Source organism: Solea senegalensis, linkage group LG9, assembly GCF_019176455.1.
Source record: "Solea senegalensis isolate Sse05_10M linkage group LG9, IFAPA_SoseM_1, whole genome shotgun sequence".
Classification (NCBI taxonomy): domain Eukaryota; kingdom Metazoa; phylum Chordata; class Actinopteri; order Pleuronectiformes; family Soleidae; genus Solea; species Solea senegalensis.
The window spans coordinates 8,741,132-8,763,410 of NC_058029.1; the positions used below are offsets into that span (position 1 = coordinate 8,741,132).

General features: G+C 38.5%; 2 protein-coding genes across 5 annotated transcripts in view; both read right to left on the reverse strand.

Annotated features, from left to right (window-relative positions):
- LOC122774477 (vacuolar protein sorting-associated protein 13B-like) overlaps positions 1–10,866 on the reverse strand; it is a 162,465-nt gene extending 151,599 nt beyond the window's left edge. The window contains exons 1-3 of the mRNA XM_044033810.1: positions 10,766–10,866; positions 9,504–9,657; positions 7,551–7,694 (exon numbers count right to left, since the gene is read on the reverse strand). Of these exons, the coding sequence (XP_043889745.1) occupies positions 7,551–7,694; positions 9,504–9,650 (291 nt within the window). The 5' untranslated portion in view covers positions 9,651–9,657; positions 10,766–10,866. The remainder of the gene's footprint in view (positions 1–7,550; positions 7,695–9,503; positions 9,658–10,765) is intronic.
- A 3,515-nt stretch (positions 10,867–14,381) lies between these two features.
- On the reverse strand, positions 14,382–22,013 carry osr2 (odd-skipped related transciption factor 2). Of its 4 annotated transcripts, none has more exons than XM_044034922.1 (4): positions 21,901–22,013; positions 15,729–16,418; positions 15,242–15,341; positions 14,382–14,941 (listed from the first exon to the last, which is right to left on the reverse strand). In XM_044034922.1, exons 2-4 carry the CDS (start codon positions 16,379–16,381, stop codon positions 14,759–14,761), a joined length of 936 nt encoding a protein of 311 aa, XP_043890857.1. In that variant the 5' UTR covers positions 16,382–16,418; positions 21,901–22,013; the 3' UTR covers positions 14,382–14,758. The 4 variants fall into 4 exon arrangements, with proteins under 4 accessions (XP_043890857.1, XP_043890858.1, XP_043890856.1 ...); XM_044034923.1 differs by lacking the exon at positions 21,901–22,013 and adding an exon at positions 20,217–20,564; XM_044034921.1 differs by lacking the exon at positions 21,901–22,013 and adding an exon at positions 18,307–18,610.
- Between the last annotated feature and the right edge of the window lie 266 nt (positions 22,014–22,279).

Genomic DNA, 22,279 nt, shown 5'->3' on the forward strand with positions numbered 1-22,279 from the left:
AGGCCTTTGGTTTGCAGAGCTACACACAAGGATGAAATTAAATGCATTTGGTCTTATCAAACAGAAATTATGTTTGCATAATGGTCACTTGAGACAGACCTGTGTTATTCCTCAAGCTGGTTTGGACTGATTAACTTCTCTTTCAGTTTCAGATTTTTTTTTCCAACTTGAACTAAGTTTGGAATCTGAGCATAGGCCAGGGGAGCACATTTCAATTCTAAACAGTGGTGTGTTATATATCTGGAAGTCATGTTCACAAACTCTGAAGTCAAAGGTTTTGCTTACAATGATAATTATATGAACATACAGTATATGTAGTACTAATCTAAGAAATTAAAAGCAGAACAGTGGCACATCTTCAAAGAGCTTGCTAATGACTAGATCCGCACAAGTGATTTACTGTTTAACATATATTGCCGGCCGCCCATGATGTCATTGGAACAATAACAGTTGCATTATTAATACTCATAGGTCAAAAGGCAGAGGGGCTGCTGGATGGAAAACACTTATCTGGGACATAAAACACAGAGCTAAGACAGTCTGTGTAAGTAGTGTAGTATGAAGTAAGAAGTGTGTACTTCTTCAGTTAGAAATTGCACACAAATGGCACAGGGGCCAGTTGTGTCAAACTTGATCAAAACAATCAAAACCATAATAAATATAAAACAACGTGGTAGATATTTTTACCTCATTTGCCTCATAAACTGTCAATTTAAAATTCAAAATAAAAGTATATTCAATTCTATTTAATTCAATAAACATTATTTGTCCCCAGGCAGCAATCAAGGGCTCATAGAGCAGCCACGAAAGAACAGTTCAGTAAAACATGGAGTACAGCAACATAATGGGCAAATGGTGTTCCTACTTATAACAAAATAACTTCCCAGAATTTGTCAGGAGAAGGCACTAATAAACTGAACACTAGCCTTAAGTGCAACACAATTCTTTCTTCTTGCAACATCATCATGAGCAGCCTGCATGTAATAGGTTCCACTGAGGGACTGGTGTAGTCCGGATGGTCTGAGAGCAGGGATTAAACTCTGAAGCAGCAGTGGCTGCTGAGTGTATTCATCACGACTTGAATCGATGAGTGCAGGAAGCTGATGGGCTTGATTTTACCCCCTGATTGCTTTCCTGTGTCTGAGGACCTGAAGTAACTTCATTCCACCAGGATGCCAAACCTCCACAAACCTCAAAGTCAAAACAGCCTCAGCTGACTCACAAGCAATGGTGACTGTGTGCAAGCAGAAGCAATTGGAACAAGTGGAAATGCATTAGGATTTAGGAATCTTGGGACTGAACCATTTGCGTCCACATCAGAGTCATTCATGGTCACCATAGTACATTTATATGGGTGTAGATACCACTGGAATTACACACTTGTGAAGTCTGCAGATGCTTTAAATCAGTATGGTATGCCAACCAGGCACCAGTGCAATGGGTCAATATCCTGAGACTGTGAATGAGGGAACAGACATTTTACAGCATGGGCCCCATTGCCCAATCTAGTTCTGTCTCTCAGCAGCTCTCGTTGTCTCATCAGAACACATGCTCTGGCTTTCAACCTGTCTGAGAAATCCATGTTGTGCCAACATTACTCTGTCTTTTATTATTTACTGTCAGATTTGGGTTTTGTTACTGCCTCAGGGGTTGGGTTCAAGAAAAATAGATTTGCCAAAGCTCCATGTCTTCACCCTCCGTCTCCTCAGTCTTGAAGACAAGACCCTGCTGAGCTGATGATCAGGCAGATTTATGGTGCAATCTCTGTAAGCCATTTACTCCCTGCAAGCTTGAGAATCAAAGGCAAGATTTCCGGATGGCACTGGGACAGAGATTATCCAGTTTGTGCTATCTGATTGCACACTTCCACAGGCTGTGTTCTTTCACTTGTTTAACTTTTTTCCTCTGTTTTCTGACTTGTGAAAGAAGAGCTGCACAAGCACAAACAGATTGGCACTCATTTGTTAGAGAAGAGTGACACTAAGAAGACTACTATTGAAGGGACACGTTTGGTGTTTTATCCAATACCAACACAAACAATGACTGAGTGTTTCAATTTTAAATACAAAATGTTCACACTGTGTGAACAAAATTGCATATCTCAAATCAAACCAGAAAATTAATCATAACAATAATAGACCACTACAAACATCTGAACAGAAACACTGGCAACAGCTTCCTTTTTAGAGGGTTGTGGATGGATAGATGGCAAAACCACATATTTAAGCAGTAGCCTCCAGTGTATAACAGGGAATCAACTGTACATTTGAACTGCTAATATGAATCTGTCACGGTCAATATCACAGAGTGTGTCTGTCGTTATATAACATACTGAATATAATCTGGTTTTTGATATTGAAAACGCAAGTATTACTATCTATAGATATGTTAACTTGCATCTTCAAAGCAAGTAGGTGGTAGATTAAGTGATGGAGTAACAATTTGTGGGTTTTTGATAAGTGTTCAAGAAGGGATCCCTAATTCCCATGTATTACCCATTATTTGGGAGCAATGAGGTTTCGTGGTGCAAAGTCCTAAAAATAGTTTGGAAGGAATCTAACAGAAGAAAGGGCTTCACTGGACCATATGCCAAACCAACAAGTCCCAGAGGCACCTCCCCAAATCATCTTGAGGCAATGCATCAATCAGAACCTCCACATCAGTGGCAAATGCACTCAGTGGCCATAAAACTTCCAGATCAAGCAGCAAGCTGAGCCAAAACCAGAAACACTCTCCTCTGCAAACCAAAGCCCTTATCTTTGTCTCATAAAACATAAAGAGTGCCTGAGAGTGTTATGATCCACTGTTACGGTTATCCAGCCAGTTCCTCTGTGTCTTTGCTGATCACACCTCATCCTCAACATCTGGAGCAGTTTTACCAAGATGTCAAGAAGAAAAGAAAATGTGCCCATAATTTTGCAACATTACATCAATGTTAGCTGATAGGTCTTTCATTAAAGCCCATGTTCAGTCTTGCCAATTTTTTTTCCTTCACAGCTTCTAAAACTAGGTGTTTACTAATATAACTTGCTACAAATGCAAGAACAAAACTTCTCAAAAACAGCCACAAAATAAATTAAATCTCCGACCAAAGGTTTTAGCTGCTCAGCTGTGTCCACCACAGCTGAGCAGAAAATATAAAAGTGACAACACAACCTAATGAAGAAAACAGCAAATATAGAAAATGTGAAGCTGGTAAACGTCCATGGGGCACATCAGATACTAGAAGGAGACCTTATGAATTAAACCATTGTTTTATTAGAATAGGCCAAGATCACACCTAATGAACAGATTCAATTCAGTGAATGCATCTTTGCACCAGAAGAGGACTATCTATCTATTCAAAATTTTAGACATAAACTAGGGCTTAGTCTAATTTCACATGAAGATGTAAACACAAATTAAGGAGGAAAGGGTATCTAAAATTAAATAAATGTGATATTTTGAAAACAGAGGTGCAAATTAAAGACAGCATTTAAACTATCAAGTAACAACAGTAACTCAATAAGACAACATTTCTAAGCTTGCATCAGCAACACATAAAAACTAATATCTTACATTTGTAAATGCTATTTTTAACTTACTAAACAATTTGATAACATTGTTTTTTTCTAATACCATACTTTCTGCACTTCAAGTCTTCATTATAGCTCATTTGAAGCAATTACACTGTCAGCAAGAGCGGTTATCTCAGACTGCTGCTTAACTTCCAAATTTGGAGGAAACTATAATTGTGAGCTGCCCTTGGTGTTTTGCAGATGGGCCCTGTTGAGCAATCTCAATATCCCTAATATTACCCAGTTCCTCTCAGGGGGAAACGCGAACATTAAAAAGGTCCCAATAATACCGGTCAAATTACACAACCCTTAATGAACTTCAAAAGACGTACGGATGTTTTTACAGGCCAGCTCTCCAGCTTTAACAGTAATTATGAAAACAAACCATATTAATGATATCATTTATCATTTCCACACGTTGGCCACATGAGGCCCACCCCAAGGTTCCTGTCTCCACCTGATATGAAAAAAACTCATAGTCTATCTACAAGACATAAAATGTAACATGTTCCATGCAGAGAAACACAGCTCTTTTAAAATCCTTTGGGGCAAACCTTTAGCCATTTGAGCTGCTTTTCCACCCAGTTCAGCTCACTATAGTACGGTTTGAAGCGGTAAATCCTGGTCTGTCTTGTGTTTCTACGGAGGGGTGCATGGGCCAAATGGTGATAGCTGAGTCAGTTATGTAAATAGCATGACATCATAACAGCATGATAAAGTGTAGCCAGCCATTAAATTCAATAAAGAAGAACAGCATGACACAGTAAGCACAGCTACATGCTGACATAAAAAATACGTCAACAAAGAAACACAAACAGCTTTGAATACCCTCTCTGTCATAATACATGGTATAAATATTATATTTAAAATTCCTGTTGCCCAAAAGTGAGAGTTCTCCGTCGATAAATCAACTACTGCAGTGTGTCTAACTCCACCTTTTCGGTGCTGGGCCAGGTACTCCAACAGAAGGGTGCAAAAAAGGGTACAGCTTTTTATTTTGGTACCCTTCAAAACTTTTGATGCAAAATAATCGTTTGATGTAACACACCAAACCACACTATAGCACTTGGTGGAAATTGGGCTTTGGGGGTTACACAGACTCTGAAGTCCAAAATTTTGCAGCATCTCTTTCAATCATTATTAGTTTCTTGTTATATCTGGACCAGGACCTAAGATAAGATGAAAAGATGAAAGAAATATAAAATGGTTTCTGTGAAGCTAATATGTCAAAGGCCTTCCTTCTGTAAAGGAAATTCTCTCTGTGCTTAAGTACAGTAAGAGACTGCCCCCATACAGCTGCCAGAGCAAATACTGATGCTTTTATAACGTTCTAACAATGAAGAAAGTGTAATAAAGATTAAATAAATAATACAAGTTACAGAGTAACACAAATCTAAAACTCTATAGGAAAGGTTTCTTGGCTAAAGAACACAGTAGTCAGGCCTCTACCTCCCCACTCACAAAGGAGAAAAGTGTAGAAGCTCATTTAAATTCCACATGCTAAGGACTTCTGTTGAAAGCCATGTTCTGCTCCAAATTATGTCCCATGGGTGTAGATACCACTGAATTATTTGTCCAAATGTCATTTGCAATTCACCAAAAACCTTTTCTTGATGAGAGGCCTTAATAACACCTGTCAAAAATAGGGATGGCATTATATCACTTTCGTGCCAAATATCGATATCACAAGTTCAAGAATGTACTGATATCAGTTTGATACAGTCATTTTAGACCTTTTAGACCATGAAGCTGTTAATAAAATATTTGTGCCCTCCTTTTTTAAAGACAAGTCTCCAATTGTTACACATATTCTGCTCTTATAAGGACGAAATAAAAAGCCCAAAACATGACTAAAATGCTCTTGCTGGTCAGATTCAGGATTTTTCTCTTTCCGATATCCGAACCACTGATTTAGACCAGTATCAAACCGATACTGTGTATCGTATTGGCTCATCCCTTGTGACAAACAGTGTTTTTGACACATTACACTGATACCCAAACTATTACTAAGCTGTGTATGAAACATGAAAAAGACGTATACATTTCCACTGCACTAGAAACCTGATCGCATGAGCAGTAGCCACCTGCATAGTTTGATATTCGCCATTAGTTCTGGGCAGCTCAAGTGTTACAAATGTTTTTGCTGCAGTCTATGTAATTAGCTGTAATTGACTTCCCTTGAAATGTGTTTCTTCAGCGACATCTGGTCTTGAAACCTCAACCTCTCTATAAAGGGCTAGTGCTGAGTTACACTTTCAATTTTGCAAACTGCATGGGTGGCAAAGGTAGGGCCAAGCTCCTGTGTAAAATTAAATCTCTCTGGGAAAAAATGTCTTTCATAGACCACACTTCAAAAATGAAACAATTAGGAATTACTTTGAATAAGGGTGTTTAGACTTATGATGATGCATGTCCAGGCTCAAATTGACATTTCTTGGTGGTAACAAGGAGAAGTAGCATTTTCTTACTCATAAACTCTGATTCATCTTAAACGTTTCAAAATTAAACTGTGCACAACTGTGTATGTTAATTAGCTTGCAGTCCCCTACTTTTTTTTTTTTAGCAGACTGCTAGTGTGACAAAACAAAAGGACACCCCAACATAAACTCCTACTAAGCAGCCTAATTCTCTTCTCTTTCATGAAGTGGTTCTAAATCTTTCTTACGGAGATGTCATGTTCACTGCTTTTTGAATAAAACAAAACAATGACGTGGTGCAGTAGTAAATAGCACTAAATAAATTCATCATTATGGCTTTTTAGTTTCTCTGAATATTTCTGGTTAGTGGTCAATGAAGCTGTCCCTCTGCTGAGTTTAGTGTACAGTGCTTGACTTAAGGGAAACCATACAGTCAAAGTAGAATCAACAATTTCTAAATGACAAAAAGATGTGGGAAACAATAGTTGATATATGTTTTGTGCTGGATTCCATCTGTTTAGAAAAGAAAGGCAGATGCTTCTCTAAATAAATTGAAAGAGCCTTTGCAAATACACTTCATTCTGGTAGTATGGATGACAAAACATGTTCATCCCCAAAGTCTAAAATGTGTTCCTCATTGTAGCCAGTGATTACATCACTTGCCAATGTGATTTTTTTTCCCCAGAAGCTTTTGAAAATGTATATAACAATCCAAATCACTGGCACGGATTCATCATCTTGCCTGGATGAGGCAATAATTGATTTGCCTCTGGTTTCTTTGTTTGTGCTACTATTTCTTTCATTAGGTATGGAAAGGATAAACAAAAGCAAAACCTGCTTTAAGCAGGGCTTAAAGCTTGTCAAATGAACACGTTTTACACACACCCACAAACTACAGTAAATCGGAAACAATACTATGACTCATACTCTTAATTTCATGCTCGTGTACAAGCATGAAATGTCAGGGCCTCAAGACTGAAACACGGTGTCATATCAATTCAAATGATTGCACCCCACTCAATCACCCACCAACCCACATGCAGTAAAAGGTTGCATGAGCAGTAGGTCATTAAAAAAACTAAAAGCTAGAAGTATTGGCTGCAGCTATACTGTACTTCAAAACAGTAAAAAAATACCTTTGTTTTTGACAAACATGTGGCACTTTAACACAGTAAAGAATTTAGATTACACGTGACTGACACAAGTACAAAATTACACAGAGATTCACAAGCTGGAAAATTACATACATTTTCATATTTAGCATTTAACTTAAAATCAAACAATAGTTTTTGCTACATATGATTTTACACATGGTCAGAATATGCTTTTTTGCATCACTTCTGTAAGATGAAGCTTGCTACACTACAAACACTACAAATTGTTTATGTAAATTACATTAGTTATTTAAATTATCCATTAAAAAGCTTCATTGAAAGACAGAAAGCAAAAAGCATGAGAAAGCTCACCTTCAACACAAGGAGGATTTTCACATGAATAACAAGAAGAGCTGGCCAGCCCTGTTTAAGCCTTTTAACACTTAACCTTACAGTGCTTCTCATACCAGTAAAGAACTAACCTGGGCTCCATCCCTCAGCTTGAGAATGCACTCCATGGTGTTGATAGTAATGACGACAGCCTCCGAGCCCAGCTTGGTCCAAGGTACATGGATGCGCAGTTCATGGATATGGCCACTCAAGAAGGTAAAGGGTAGCTTCAACTCCTATGTACATGCAAATAGAAGATAAAAGCACATACAAATGAGAAGAATATTCGTTATACCATTACAAGCAATTCTGAACACTCAAGTTGAAGATTTAAGACTATTTGGACTTTTCAGCCATCCAGTTTCTAAATAGCACTTTGAAACAGATTACATATAGGTCAAGCTTTTAACAAAATCAGTCAGATTTTCTCAGAGACAGACGAAACAATGTTCTGCATCTTGAACTACTCTATGTGAGAATGGGTCCCATGAAACCAGACTGCCTACACACAGACTTCACATGCCTCCTCTGTAGGTCTAAGCCAAAAAACTAATAACCAAACATATTTCTGAGACTAGACTGTCAGGGATTCAGTGCGCCTCTGCTCAATAAATAAAATTTACTTTTTATGTTTGGATGATGATGCCCAGTTGCACATTTTAAAAAGGTACCTTTCAAACCAAATGCAATGAACCAAAAGCAAAGGGGGAATTGCCAGGTTTTTGATATAGTGTTACACTTTAAAATCCTAAAATTCCCAATGTTGGTTGGTTTAAAGCTGCTTCCAATAAGAACTTTCATCACAATCACTGTTGGGTTGTGTTTTGGTCTGCTCTTCAGAAGCCGTCGGAACACAATCAAAAAAATTCTTTTAACTCATGGAAGGTTGATCTAGTCCAGACATTACAAGTGTAAAAAAGGAACTCTGTGTCAAAATAACACTGCAGACAAAAATATCCAAGTAAATCTATCGAACATCTGCCAAAATGACACTCACATGTCTGGGTACACAGCTGTATTATTTCATAATACTAGTCAAGGACACTAACTGTACTACGCACAGGTGTATATACTATATAATTTGAACATAAAGACCTTAATGGTTTGTGTCTTAGTGAAGATTAAGACTGATTAAGACTAGAGTTGAAGCAATTAATCGACAACTATTTTGATAATCGATGAATCGGTTTGAAGCTTTTTTTTTCAAGATTAAAACAAGATTTCTAATTCTTTAAGCTTCTTAAATGTGAATATTTTCTTAATTTCTTTGCTCTGGATAACATAGAAATCATTAAAAATTAATCATTTTGGTTTGTGGACAAAACAAGACATTTGAGAAAATCATCATTTCCAGGTTTGACGAACACCGATCAACATTTTAAGGTTTTCTGATATTTTATGGACCAAACGATTAATCGATTAATCAAGAAAATAATCGACAGATTAATCGATTATGAAAATAATCGTTAGTTGCAACTCTAATTAAGACAATAGTCACAATAATTAATGGTTAACAAAGATGCACATGCAAGCAATACATGCACAAAAAGGTGTAACACTGCAATTTCCTACTCTGAAGATTTTGGTATGAGGTTTCAGGACATGAAAAGTAAACATAAGGAAGTGGACTTATTTGCTATACTGTTCAAAGTGGAAGCACAGGACTTACCTGACAACCAACAACATGCAACAGCCTCTTGCTTTAATTCTATAAACTGTGCACATTGAGGGGATTTTAATATCCGTTATTCAAAACAGAAAACATGTTTTTTAATACCTTGACTCTATATAGTTTTATACTTGTGTGCCTGTGTTTAGTAGAAAGGTTAATTTTAATAAAAGCATGAATGAATTAATGCAGAAATCATAGTAATTAATGTTTTACTGATGTTTTAAAACTTTTTCAAGCCTTGCACACACAATTCCTGACTTTTCAAGGTCTGAAAAACAGCAATTCAAAATTCCATACTTTTTAAGCACCCTGTAAATATACTTTTAGTGCTGTAAAAAAAATCAGAGGTTATAATCAAAATACACATTGATACCTGTTCCAATACATCCAGTTTGAGGTCCAACTTGCTGAGCACGACATCTCCTCCCCAGAGAGACAGCTGCAGATCTGATGGCTTCAGGTTCTTGATGTACTTGTTCACATAGCTCATGAGGAGCGGCGTGACATAGGACTCCAACATCTTGCCCCTGTCAGAATGAGAACAGAAAATAATTTATTGATCCATCCCTGTGGGAAATTAGGTCTTATTCCAATCAATTCAACCAAGAAGATAAATGTATAAAGACCAAGAGAATTACAAAAAATACAAAAACGTGCATTACGACGCATTACATAGGAATATTTAACTATGTTAGGACTGAATATTAAACACGAGCTGAAATAAATGCATCAAAATAAACATGCATTATAGTAAAATTAAATATTGAAAAGAATAACTTTCATTATGCGGTTAACTGCCTTACATAAAAACGACACTATCTCCACTTTTTTTAAAGCAAATATTTCTGGCAGGACAGGTGACAGCAATTGCACTAACGATGGCTGTTTGTCAGCACACATGCATATTTCATTGGGACAAAGCAATAATTACAGTTATTATGCACACCTGTGCAACTGTAACATCTAAATGTTGTAGCAGTTTGAAAGACTAATAGTTGTAGTAATAAAGACTCCATATGTCACTTGAGTGTAAAATTTCAACAACAACATGTTCACATTGCTATTCAGCATTACATTTTTTAGTTTATAGTGAGTTTTATAGGGATATGAGCACATCATTGTGAACCAAATCCTAACTCAGTGAGCACTACATACAGTACACGTATTGTACTGTATGTTGTTTATTCTGTTGTGGATAAACGCATTTAACGACTAAAGCTTGATATATTCCAGTGGTTTAATTAATAATTAATTGTTTTTCTCTCAAGCCACACGCTGTCTTCATTTGCATTGCTAATATGACTTCACTGTTCTTGCTTGACAGTGAAGTGAAGACGACAGCAGTAGCATTAGCCTCTCCACGTTGCATAGCAATGTGATAAAGAGTGACTTTCTTAAATGACGGTTCTTAAATGAAGCTGCATTTTACTTGTTAGTAAGGAATACAACTTACTGTGGATGAGTAGGGGCGGGGAAGCTAGCAGGACTTTTCTGTCATTGTAGCAAACACAGTGTACAAAGCAAAGCAGCAGAGCAACGAGGCTAAGCTAACCGAGTAGAAGTGGTGTTAAATTCGTTCAGACACACTGACTAACACGTGCGACCACGTAGGACAAAGCGAAACAGTTCCCTTACTTGACTCCCGTGTGTATACTGCAGCAATTCCTCAAGCACGAAGTTTAAACATATCAAATTCATCCCATGAACGTTAGCCACATCTTCTCCACGGCTCCAGTACAACGTCATGAGTAAACACAAACGCGGCTTCCGTATGCTTGTTGTTGCCTTCATGTTCGGTAGGAATTTTCAACTCATATGAAGCGAAAGTGGCGGCGAGCGGCACACAATACACCTTCCCTGCGATAAGCAGTTGGTTTATTTATTAGAGTCAATTTTCGAGACAAGAAATGTAATAAATGTGGGAGTCAAATATTTATTTGTTTTTTAAAAATATATATATAGTCAGGTCGTACGTAAGTTAGGATTTCCGAGGCGGTCTTGAATGTATCAAATCCACGTCATACAGTGGTTTCTTTCTCATGCCTCAAGCCCGTATTTGGACGTGGAAGCTCACCTTTGCTTAGGGAGAGGAGGATAAACTTCACACTGGGCAGCCTGCCATCAAACAGTGTCACTGTGTATATTTTTTATTTATTTAATTTCTTTTCAGCAAAAGCCCATGTCTTACAAATAATACAAAACTACACATAGACAATGTATACTGATGCAAAAATAAAAACACATTTGAATTTATAGGTGAGTCCACCTTTACTTCACAATCAAACAATTTATTTGACATAACCAAGGGTCTTTGGTTATGTCAAACCTAACTCTCGCTGTGTCTTTTCTGTTTCTGTGTAATGTTAATGATGACACTTAAGTGTTTCTTTTAATAATCACTTGGCAGCTTTGGAATTGTAGTTGAGCACACAACAGAGTCAACGCCTACAAAATAATTACAGCCAAAATAAAGTTTACAAAAGGATAGCAGTGGCAGTGGAGCTCAAGTGAAGAGAGTGGGTGTCTTCCACAGGCGTCAAAGGTCATGTGGAGTGTGCAGTGGAGCAGAAGGGCCTGTAGACAGTGTGGGTTTGAAGATATACATCCTAGTAGTTATGAGTCCACTTGGATATGTGGAACAAACCTGAACCCTATCCATGCTGATCCTGAACCCAGGCTTCTCCTAACTCGAACCCTAACCCTATAGGCCATTGCAGAATGTGACGTTTATTGTCAGTGCAGCCTCTCCTTTTGGCAGCCAGATAAAACTTCCTGATGACACAGTTGGTTGAAATTCATCATGTGACTGTCCACTCTGTGTGTGTGTGCGCTCATATGTGTTACCTTTTCTGGCATAAAGACTGTCACTTGTCAGGATCAGTAGTCCTGATGGAGTCCAGAACCTGGTCTTCATGAGGAAGAATCTGATTTCTGAGGAATTGGTCAAGTTTATTGTGTGTGTGTGTGTGTGTGTGTGTGTGTGTGTGTGTGTGTGTGTGTGTGTGTGTGTGTGTGTGTGTGTGTGTGTGCATCAGCTATCAACATGTTCAATTCATGCTCTAGTAAACTAATTCATCCCACATATCATGTTGTCACCTTCTCTGGAGATTAGGTCTCCTGATTGGACTGAATGAAACACAATAATGATAATACGTAATTAACCATGCAGTTCAAAATCTGTTGACAAACTCCTGTGGTGCATTTAAAAAAAAAGATATTTGGGGACAAGAAGTGGACGTTATGATGATGATAATTGTCACTAAAAAACGTTGACACTCCATTACAATAATTTAAATACAGGGCTAAACATACGAACATATAGTTAAAATATATAGTTAAAAAAAAAGCAACGTGCTGACATTGTCATCACCAAAAATTAAAATAATATCAAAACAGCTTAAAAAATGTCATTTTAAAAAATACACATAATGGACTAATTTAATAAATATACTATATATATTTAATATTTATATATTACATAGTCTACATTTTTCATCACCTTTGACATACGCGTCAAAATTGTTATTTATAATTTAAGATGAATGGCTTTTCCTTTTTTTCCTATTCACACCATTTAATCGCAAAATAATTGACCAGAGCCAATAAAACAACAAACACACAAATACTGACTAAACACGTTGTTGTTATTTATATTATTTTAACATACATTATATTATATACAGATAACCTCGTTTATTATTTGTTTGTTTTCATTTATATGTTGAGGTGATAAAACGTTTTTTGCTTTTTTTTTGTTTTTTCGGGGATAAACTTCGTTGTGTAAATATGATCTCGCTCTTTGCACCGTCGTTGCTTCTCAACGGAGAAACTAATGAGGAAACCACTAACAAGTCTTCAGTGCGTAATAAACGGCCCCTCTCTCTCAGTAGCAACGTGCGCACGTATTATTATAACCACTTGTTTCCGACTTCAACAAATAATTCATTCAATGAACGCGATTTATTTCAGTTGACTTAAATGTCCCGTCAGGTGAAAATCAGGCCTTTAAAAGGTTCTTCAGTAGCTGCTGCTGCTGGTGCTGAAAACGTGAAAAAAACAGGCCTCTAGGCCAATTCACACTCACACACACACACACACACACTCGCTCTCTCTCTCTCTCTCTCTATCTATCTCTCTCCCTCTCTCTCACACACACACGCAGTGTTTGCCTTGTCGTTACCGAATAGTAATAATTGCAACAATAATAAAGATTACAAACCACCTTGTTCTGTATTTTTGCTGCAGCTCTGATTGTTATAATAGCTTTGGTTTGGATTTATGGCCAAATCTTTAAATGTATAAATTTACACAAACTCATAAACCGGAGTGTTTAAAACACGAAGTTCAAAGCGCTCACAATTTATGCTGTGAAATATTCCCAATGCGCAGATTAGTCATTTAAACAAAGACCAATGTATAGTTTACAGAGGCCCGAATTTTAATCTGAAAAAACATGCACTCTTCTAAAAAAAAAGTGTGGGTCATCATTACTATCATCATCATCAGCAGCAGCAGCATTATGTTGTTATTATTATTATTATTATTATTATTATTATTATTATTATTATTATTATTAATAATAACAATAATAATAATGTTAATAATAATAACAACAACAATAATAATAATAATAATTCTAATAATAATAATAACAAAGATATGAGTTTCAGATTGAGGAGAAAATAGGAGGAAAATAGCCGTTTTTGTTTCTTTATGGTGTATGTAAAGAATAATGAGCATTGTTAATTTACTGAACAATAATCTGTTGAAAATGTGTGGGGAAAAAAGAGAAGCCTAATTTGACGACAGTTTGACGACAGTTTCTTCCGCATAACGATCTCATCAGATAATATAAATAGAAATATAATAATCCGGAGACATTCAAAATCACTGCAGGTGCATGAGATAATTATTATAAGATCATAATTCTCTTTTTTCTTTGTCTATCACTGGTTAACATTCAGACTGACACATCTTCCTGCCCACATTCTCCTTCATGCTCCTGCCAACTGATAAGTCGTGCTCGTCTATAAAAAGCCTAACATTTCAGCCACATTAAGCCCTCACTGTCCGCCGGCTATAAACATATAGACTATTAATTCGACGGTCATGGTAAATGGTTTCATCTAAAAATTGAATTGCATGTGCATATATTGCATGTATATATATGTGTGTGTGTGTGTGTGTGTGTGTATAAAATGGTGCCTCGTGTTTGAACTTGTGAAAATAAAAAAGAGAACAAACGCAAATGTATCATGGAAATATTTATTTTTTCTAAAATACACTTTAACATAGTTTAAACTTATGACAGTTTTGACAACTTTTATAATTTCAGGATCAGAAAAGAAAAAAAAGAAAAACAAAAAAACAAGGACATTATGTACATGGTATTTACAGGTGGTTTTGGGAGCTGGACGTGGTCTCGGCTCCGCTGTTGTCCCACTTCAGGTGCAAGCAAACTCCAAACGCGCGTCAGTAAACGTGTCCATGATTTGGAGACTGTCTTTGAACAACAAGGGTAAAACGTGGAGGTGGAGGTGGAGGTTGGGGGGATAGGAATAGGAAGAACGGTGGCGTGACTTGTCTTCCTGCGTTTTGTCCTTTGTTATTTTTTTTAGTCTGTCCAGCCTAGTAGTCCTGATGTGGGCTGTGCGTCAAACTGTGCCGTCGCAAGTCACAGTTGCGCCGAAACACCTTTCCGCAGCGGCCACAGCTGTAGGGCTTGATGTCTGTATGGGTGAGAAGGTGAGTTTTCAGGTTACTTCTTTGATTAAAGGTTCTTCCGCATGTGGGGCATTTGTGGGGAGACTCCTGTTTAGATTTAAAGCAAAGAATTATTCCTTTTAATTATGTGGCACTAAGAGAAATAAATTAACTATATCTCACACTGATTTACATGTTAATTTATATAAAACGTGTATTGTTTTGCGTTAATGCGGTAACTGGCCAAGAGAGTTTTTTATTAAGACACTTATTGATAATAGTAATAATAATAATGATAATAATAATAATGATGTCCCCATGCATGCAGTGCAGCAGACCGTGCATTATAGGTGAATTATGATCATCACATACAGATCCGTGTGGATAATGTCATGGTTTCCAGCTTACCTGCATATGTAAGGTTTTATGGACGGCTAGAGTTCGAGACTGACAGAATCCTTTCCCACACTCTTGACATTTGAAAGGTTTTTCCTTGGAGTGGATGTATCTGTGGAGCAGAAATAACACTTTGTCAGATGTTGCATGTATTTTGGCTGTAACTTTTTTCTTCTTCTCTTTTTTTTTTTTTTACAAAAACCTCAGAGTTACAGGGCGAGAAATTCTCCCCTGAGCAAGTTGTGACTGTCCTACTTTACGCGTGAAAGTGCTTTGGCGCCCTCGTGGAGAAAACTCTGGGAACAGGCCTGACATGTTCCTGTGCTCAGAGTGAATAATGTGTTTTTGATGGCCAGTTGTGACGAGGGAATTTGGAGAAATAAATACAGGCAATTTGCACTTAAATCACTCGCACAGTCAGGAATGTTGCTGGGAATTTCAGAGCCCTCTTCGCCTAAACCATGCGCATGATTCATCCATCATCTGACACGCGTCTTACCTGTGGTCTCTGAGATGGTCTTGTCTTCTGAAAGCCTTGTGGCAAATGTCACAGGTGTACGGCCGCTCGTCTGTGTGGGTCCTCTCGTGGATGAGGAGGTTGTAGGACTTGGTGAAATGCCTGCCGCAGAACTTGCAAATAAATTCCTTTTTAGTTTTGGACGGCAGTCTGCCCCGCGTGGGTTTTCTTTCCGGGGACAGCTTACTCAGCTCGGAGATGGTCCCCCCTAGTCCTGACGCCAACTTGGCCAGATCCGCAGCTTTCGGCGGGTCCTCCTGTGTGGCAGCGAGGGCCAGGTTGGCGAAGTCAAACCGCGGCCTGTCCTTGTGCAGCGAGGGGATGCCGTGCCCAGCGGCCGCTTGCTTTGGATGGAAGAGCTGCGCCGCGGCTGAGAAGGGAATCGCTGGGAAGGGGATCCTGGGGTCGACCAGACCCTGCGCGGCTGCCATCTCCGTGATCGTCGACCTCAGTCCTTGAATGTGTGGGTAACCAAGAGTCCAGTGGTTCATGTGCATGGTTTGCACCGCGCTGAGGCCGTACAGCCCCTGCAGCTGGTCAGCGGGGAAAGTGTTGAAGGCCTGCAGGAAGGAGTAGTTAGTGAGCTGGAGCGCCGGGTGCAGGGGGATCGGAGCGTGCAGGGCTTTGCTCCCCATCTCGACTCAAACCTCGACGAAGGACACGCGGAAAACCCTGCGGGGAGGAAGGAAAGAAAAAAGAAAAAGATGATAAGTGTTGTGTGTAAATGCCACATTAGAGTCGGTAATTATGTGGTTACAAAAGCAGGCAACGTGTGACCCTCAGTTAGTGAACATGATACAGTTAAACCACCTGTTTCTACCACGAGTTTACACCAGACAGAGACATGTTTGTATCTTTAACTTCACACACAAGAGCAATCACACATTCACATTATTTAAATGTGCAGTTATTTAGTGCCGGCATGGATGACACGTTATAATTGTGATGGAAACAATTTGAAGTTAATTAAAAGTGTTCACCCTGTGAAGGTGCAATGGACACTGGGATAATATTAACGCGTATTTTACGCACTACCTTTAAAGCAGTTTCGCCACAACACGAGAAACTCGCCACAAAGTAGATCGAAACAGTAACCTAATAAAGTGGGTGGACAGTGACTCATATATGGATTAAATTTACATTGTAAACACACACACAGAGTTCACTCTGAATCAAACACTAAATCTCTGTAATATTGCAATTATAGAGGACACTGTTGTTGCTGATGTTTCTCCGTGTGAAACAAGTGTTCAGTATAAATTATGTGAGGATTTACACAACTTTGAGAGTGTGCCAGCAGGTCAAATATGAACCTGAGTAAAAATTATCGTAATTTAAACCATTTTAATGGTTATAGCCAGAAAAACACAAACATATAAACGTTTTATTTGACGCTGCATGTTTATTGGACGCGTGTCCCTCGTCCTAAACAAACTCCACAAACCTATAAGGTCACTTTACTCTGTTGTACTGTATAATGTTTGCAGTAAATAGAACAGGAAACTGTCCATCTCCACAATTTAAGGCAAATAATTCGAGCTGACAGTGCGAAAAATTACAGCCACAGGTTCCATGTTTGTGTGGATGACATGTAATGTTTTCCCACACAGGAAAAAAAAAATCCACCGTGTAAGTTCAAGACTCCGGATGGTGAAAGCGGGACTGGGAGTGAGCCAGTGGAGCAACAGCGAGCTGACCTTTACTTTTAGTTTGAGTCAAGGCTAAAAAATAAAAAGTTTTTTTTGTTTTTGTTTTGAACAAATAAACAATAGGTTTTGTGTGTCTTTTTTTAAGCAGCTTTGAAAAAAAACCATATTTTAACACAATGTTCCACAAGGCAGAAACCTTGTGTTGTGTATATTTTGTTGCATTATTCACAGTTATGTGACTAAAAGTGCAGCTCACATGGCTGGAGGACACTTTTCAGTCTGCAGGTCCTTGTGTTTGTTACAGCTCTATCTCCCTCTCTCTCTCTATCTCCCTCTCTCTCTCTCACACACACACACACACACAGTAGCGAACATGTCAGAAGTATCACTTTTTTTGCACCATGCAGGCACTTGTTGCTCTTTTACGCGCCTGTAAACTCAGCGTGTTCTTCTCTCAGTAACCTTTGGACTTGCACTCACTCTCTCTCGCTCCCTCTCTGACAGCAGCCTTTCACTGTCGTTCTCCTTAAACCCGCTTTGTTTAGCACAAGGTCTTACGTTTCCATAAGTCGTGACAAGTCTGCAAAAGCAAAGGCCACCGCGCGTCTCGTCGCGCTGTTACGTGCTGTGGTGGAGTGGATGTCAGAACGTGCGTGAACTGTGACCTCAAAGCTGGTGATCATCACGCAGCAATAATCACCCGCAGAGGCCACAGAGGTTCGATTTGAGTTTTTTTTTTGTCCTTGAAGATTTGACTTTATGTTAAGTGACAGCTTGATTTCACTGCTCTGTGGCTCACACTGAATGAAGCATGAGTGTTTCCCCCTCAGACAGAAAGTTACAACAAGTGAGTGGATTGCGCGTTCCTGCAAAACAGTCTAACATTTACACTCTGCCAAACACAATCTTACCCCAATAAATAGCTGCCAAAGGTCCTGCGGTATGTCAGTAATCCACAGTAACTACAGAGGCGACGAGCTCCAATAAAGCCCCGCTGAAAGTTTTCCAAGTTTTCCAAGTCCATGAAACTTTCATATAGCCATGCAGCCAAACGTTGGTGTGTCGAGCCTTTGCAAGAGATGTGACAAGTTGTGGAAAAGAGACGAGGGGAAAAGTTTGGAGGAGAGACAGCGGCAGCGGCGGCGTGGGAGTCTCCTCCGGAGCGAGGGCTTCAAGTGTGCGTAATGCGCTCCGCTCCTGCACTTTTCAGGGCTCCGGGGCTCCGCACTGCTCAGCCCGCCCTCCGACACGCCTCCACCCCCCGTCCTCTATCATTAACTCCAATGTTCCTCCTCTGTTTATTTGTGTTTGGATAGCAACTAGGGTAGTAGAGAAGCGTGTGCAGTTAAAAACCTGCCTCCACTGACACCTTCCATACGCACCATATGGCCAACTTTGATACCTTCTTTTGGGGACATGATTGGAAGCGCAGGAGGAAAAGCCTGACCATTCTTTCCCTCCACATCCACGTTCGGATGAACTTGAGGTGCTTACAAGAAATTTTTTTTTAAACACATTTTTAACCTCATTTGCTGAAATTGAAGGTAAAAAAAACAAACAAACAAGAGTTAACACGTATAATCGCAGCAGTTCATGGTGATAGGAGTGGACAAAATATGAGATTTAAAACCGAAAAATCACCCTGAACACACATTAATGTTGGAAAAAAGGGAAACGGCTCAGTTTTTTGATATGTACTAATATTTAAACTGTTTTAAAACACGTAAAATAATGTGTGAAAACGTCACACATTTTTCACCTTTGCTGTTTTACAACAAAATGAAAAATGTAAGCAAAACAAATTCTTGCTCCAAAAACACGCAGCCATTTTATTACACTTTGATAAACTTGTGTGCAGTAAAATTGTCTGTAACATGAGGACATATATATAAACTGTATATATATATATATATATATATATATATATATGCATGTATGTAAGACTGAACTGAAGCAGATTTAAACAATTATTTCTCATATCTGCACCAGTCATTTCATTTAATACACAGTGACAGACTGTATGAAAGTAATTGACCCGCTCGTTTTAACGACACTGTGGTTATAATAGCGTCTGCTGGTCACAGATTTACGTGTAAAGTAATTAAGACTTTCAGCAGCGCAACGAAAATGGAAAGTGCGTCTCTTTGTGTAAACACTGCGCATCCACATGTTCCCAACATGTTTGCAAACCACAAAAAGCCTAATTTAATTTACATTTAAATACAAGTGCTACACACTATTTTAAATCAGTGCTGTGCATTCGTGTATCTCTTTTGATATGTATATATAGATATATATGTATATACATAAACGCATTTATTTATTTTAATTATGGTTCTAACATCCTCGTAATTTATATGAATGACGACGTGAGTCAGGGTTTTTTACATGAATGTGTAATTGATAAATGTGGAGAGCAGCAGGGCTGACAGGTCTCTCTCTGCTCTCTGTGGCTGCGGCTCACCGAGTCGCTGCTGCGCAGAAAGCAAGTCTGCAGCGCCGCCTGTTGGAGCTTCAGGACATAACCATAGCGGTTGTCCTCAAGGCGGGCGCTTGCGTCCCTGACAGAACATGAAGATTACAGCAAGTTCTCTGCAGAGCTTTGGGGATTTAATCCTTTACAATAAATGTTTTTCTTTCTTTCCATAACAGCAGTTACTTAGAGTCATGCTAATAAAATGTAACAGGTTAAATGTAATGTATTGAATATTACCATAGTCCAGATCTATTAATGTATGTGTATGTATGTGTTTTTATATATCTCAGCTCATGATGTGAGAGATTATACCCAAAGCTGCTTGTCACTGAAGTTTATTCTCACCGAGAGCCCGTGGAGCCTAATTTTCAATTTTCTCGCTGCTGCAGTCTCTTTTTTCTCTCTTCTCTTTTCTCTCTGCACACAACATGCTTGTGGTTTTCGTTGGGTTTCATATCACCCAGTCCTCCGTTTTCACTGTCAAAACACTCAACAATTGCAGGCAGATTAGAAGACATATAAAAAACAAAAAAAAAATGATGGGCCTTTCTCAGCATAATATCCCCTTCACTCTGAATATTTGTAACAATGTAAACGGTGTTTATTTTTGGTCCCATGCAGTAAAAGCAACCGGCAATTATTATTTCTTTTGAATGTTCTCTCGGGCTCGTCTATAATCCAATCACCAATGTTTCAATTTAGACTGAAATGTCATTGCTAAATTTAGTCATAATGTCCAAATCCATTATAATCTGAAAACAGATGTAGAATCATTTCTGCTTTTCAGTGGAATCTGAGTTATTATATATTTATATATACATATTAGTCATTTTGTATGGCTCTGGTTTTTACTTCATTTTGCGCTCTAACATAACATAATTCTTTATAGTCAGAGTCACGTCAGAGCCGTGCAGTTATAGTGCCTTGCCCTTTGGCCCCGCTGTGAGTCCCCCCTGAAGCCGCCATCATTCTCTATGATAATCTAACTCCCACGGAGTATCAGTGTTGCAGCTCAGTGCAGCTGCCAAGCCTGTAATGGCCGACACTCCTCTTCCAATAACACGAGAGTGACACAGAAGACGACTCTTACATTATTAATAAAGAACTCAACAGCTCTGATGGGTTTGTGCTAAATACTCTGACGCCCAAATGTTTAACATTAAATCATTATGATTTTACATTTAAAAGAGGAAGAAGGGTGTAATTGGTCATTTATGTCTTGGTCTGATATCATCAACCCTTTGTTTATTCAGGGGAATCTAAAGCCCTAAATTTGAATTCAAATCTACAATGATTCACCAAAGTCAAATACAACAATTGCAGACACAGAGCAGACAAGTGCGGTTATGATAACTAAAAAATAAAAAGAACATTTGTGACACATTCACAACATCATAAAGGAGCATTTTTTTAATTATATGCTGAAAGGTCACAAAAATAGTCCGGTTATGAAAACTAAAAACTAAAAAATATATATATGCGACACATTCATGACCTCTGAAAGGATAATTTTAAGTAGATAAACCTACAGGTTACGTTGTAACACGTACACTGACAGCAGCAGTGTCAAACAGGTCCTTTGAAATTATAGGCACATTCATGAACATCAACATGTAAATAAAAAAGACAGATTATAATCACTGGCTAATTTACATCTACAGTCCCAGGGCAGGTTGATGGAATTATGAGAAAATACTGAGAAGTACAAACACACTGAAATGTAACAAGAAACAATATTGCATGATATAGCAACAAGAAGATCAATAAATGAAGAGCAGCATAAAAGGCAATTAAGAACATAAAATATATGATGTAACAAGGCAAACCAGATAATGGGAAACATAAGTATCAAGGATTTTAAGGGTCAAAATGAAAAGTGATTGGTGCTAATGTGCTTATTGCATTGCACATACACTATATAGTGTTCTGGCAGCTTATGAGCTGATCTTGCCACTCTGGTATTATAATACAATAATATTGATTTCAAAAGAAATATATAAATGTTACTCACTACACCTGCTGTACTCACATGAAGGGTCCTTGTGTGGAGCAGTCAGTTCAGGTTGTTCTGTTGGCTGTTGGGTTTTGAGCTGTGTCTCTGTGCATGTTGTCAGACAGGATGTCAGGTCCATACTGTAAGAGCAGAGAAGGGGGGATGTTTGAATAAACCTGTGTGACATGTGTGTACCTATACCTGCTGTGGTTTCAAAGCCCCCACATACCCACCCACAATCTCTCTCATCCTGTCCCGGCAGCATGCAGCAGCTCTCAGGATGGGTTTTCTTTATTCAGAGACCCTCTCTAGTCATATTTTCCTCAACATCACACTCCTTTTACCCGAAACAGTGCACTTTCAGAAAACGTAGGGGGTGTGTGTGTGTGTGGACCTCACTCACTTCAGAGACTGT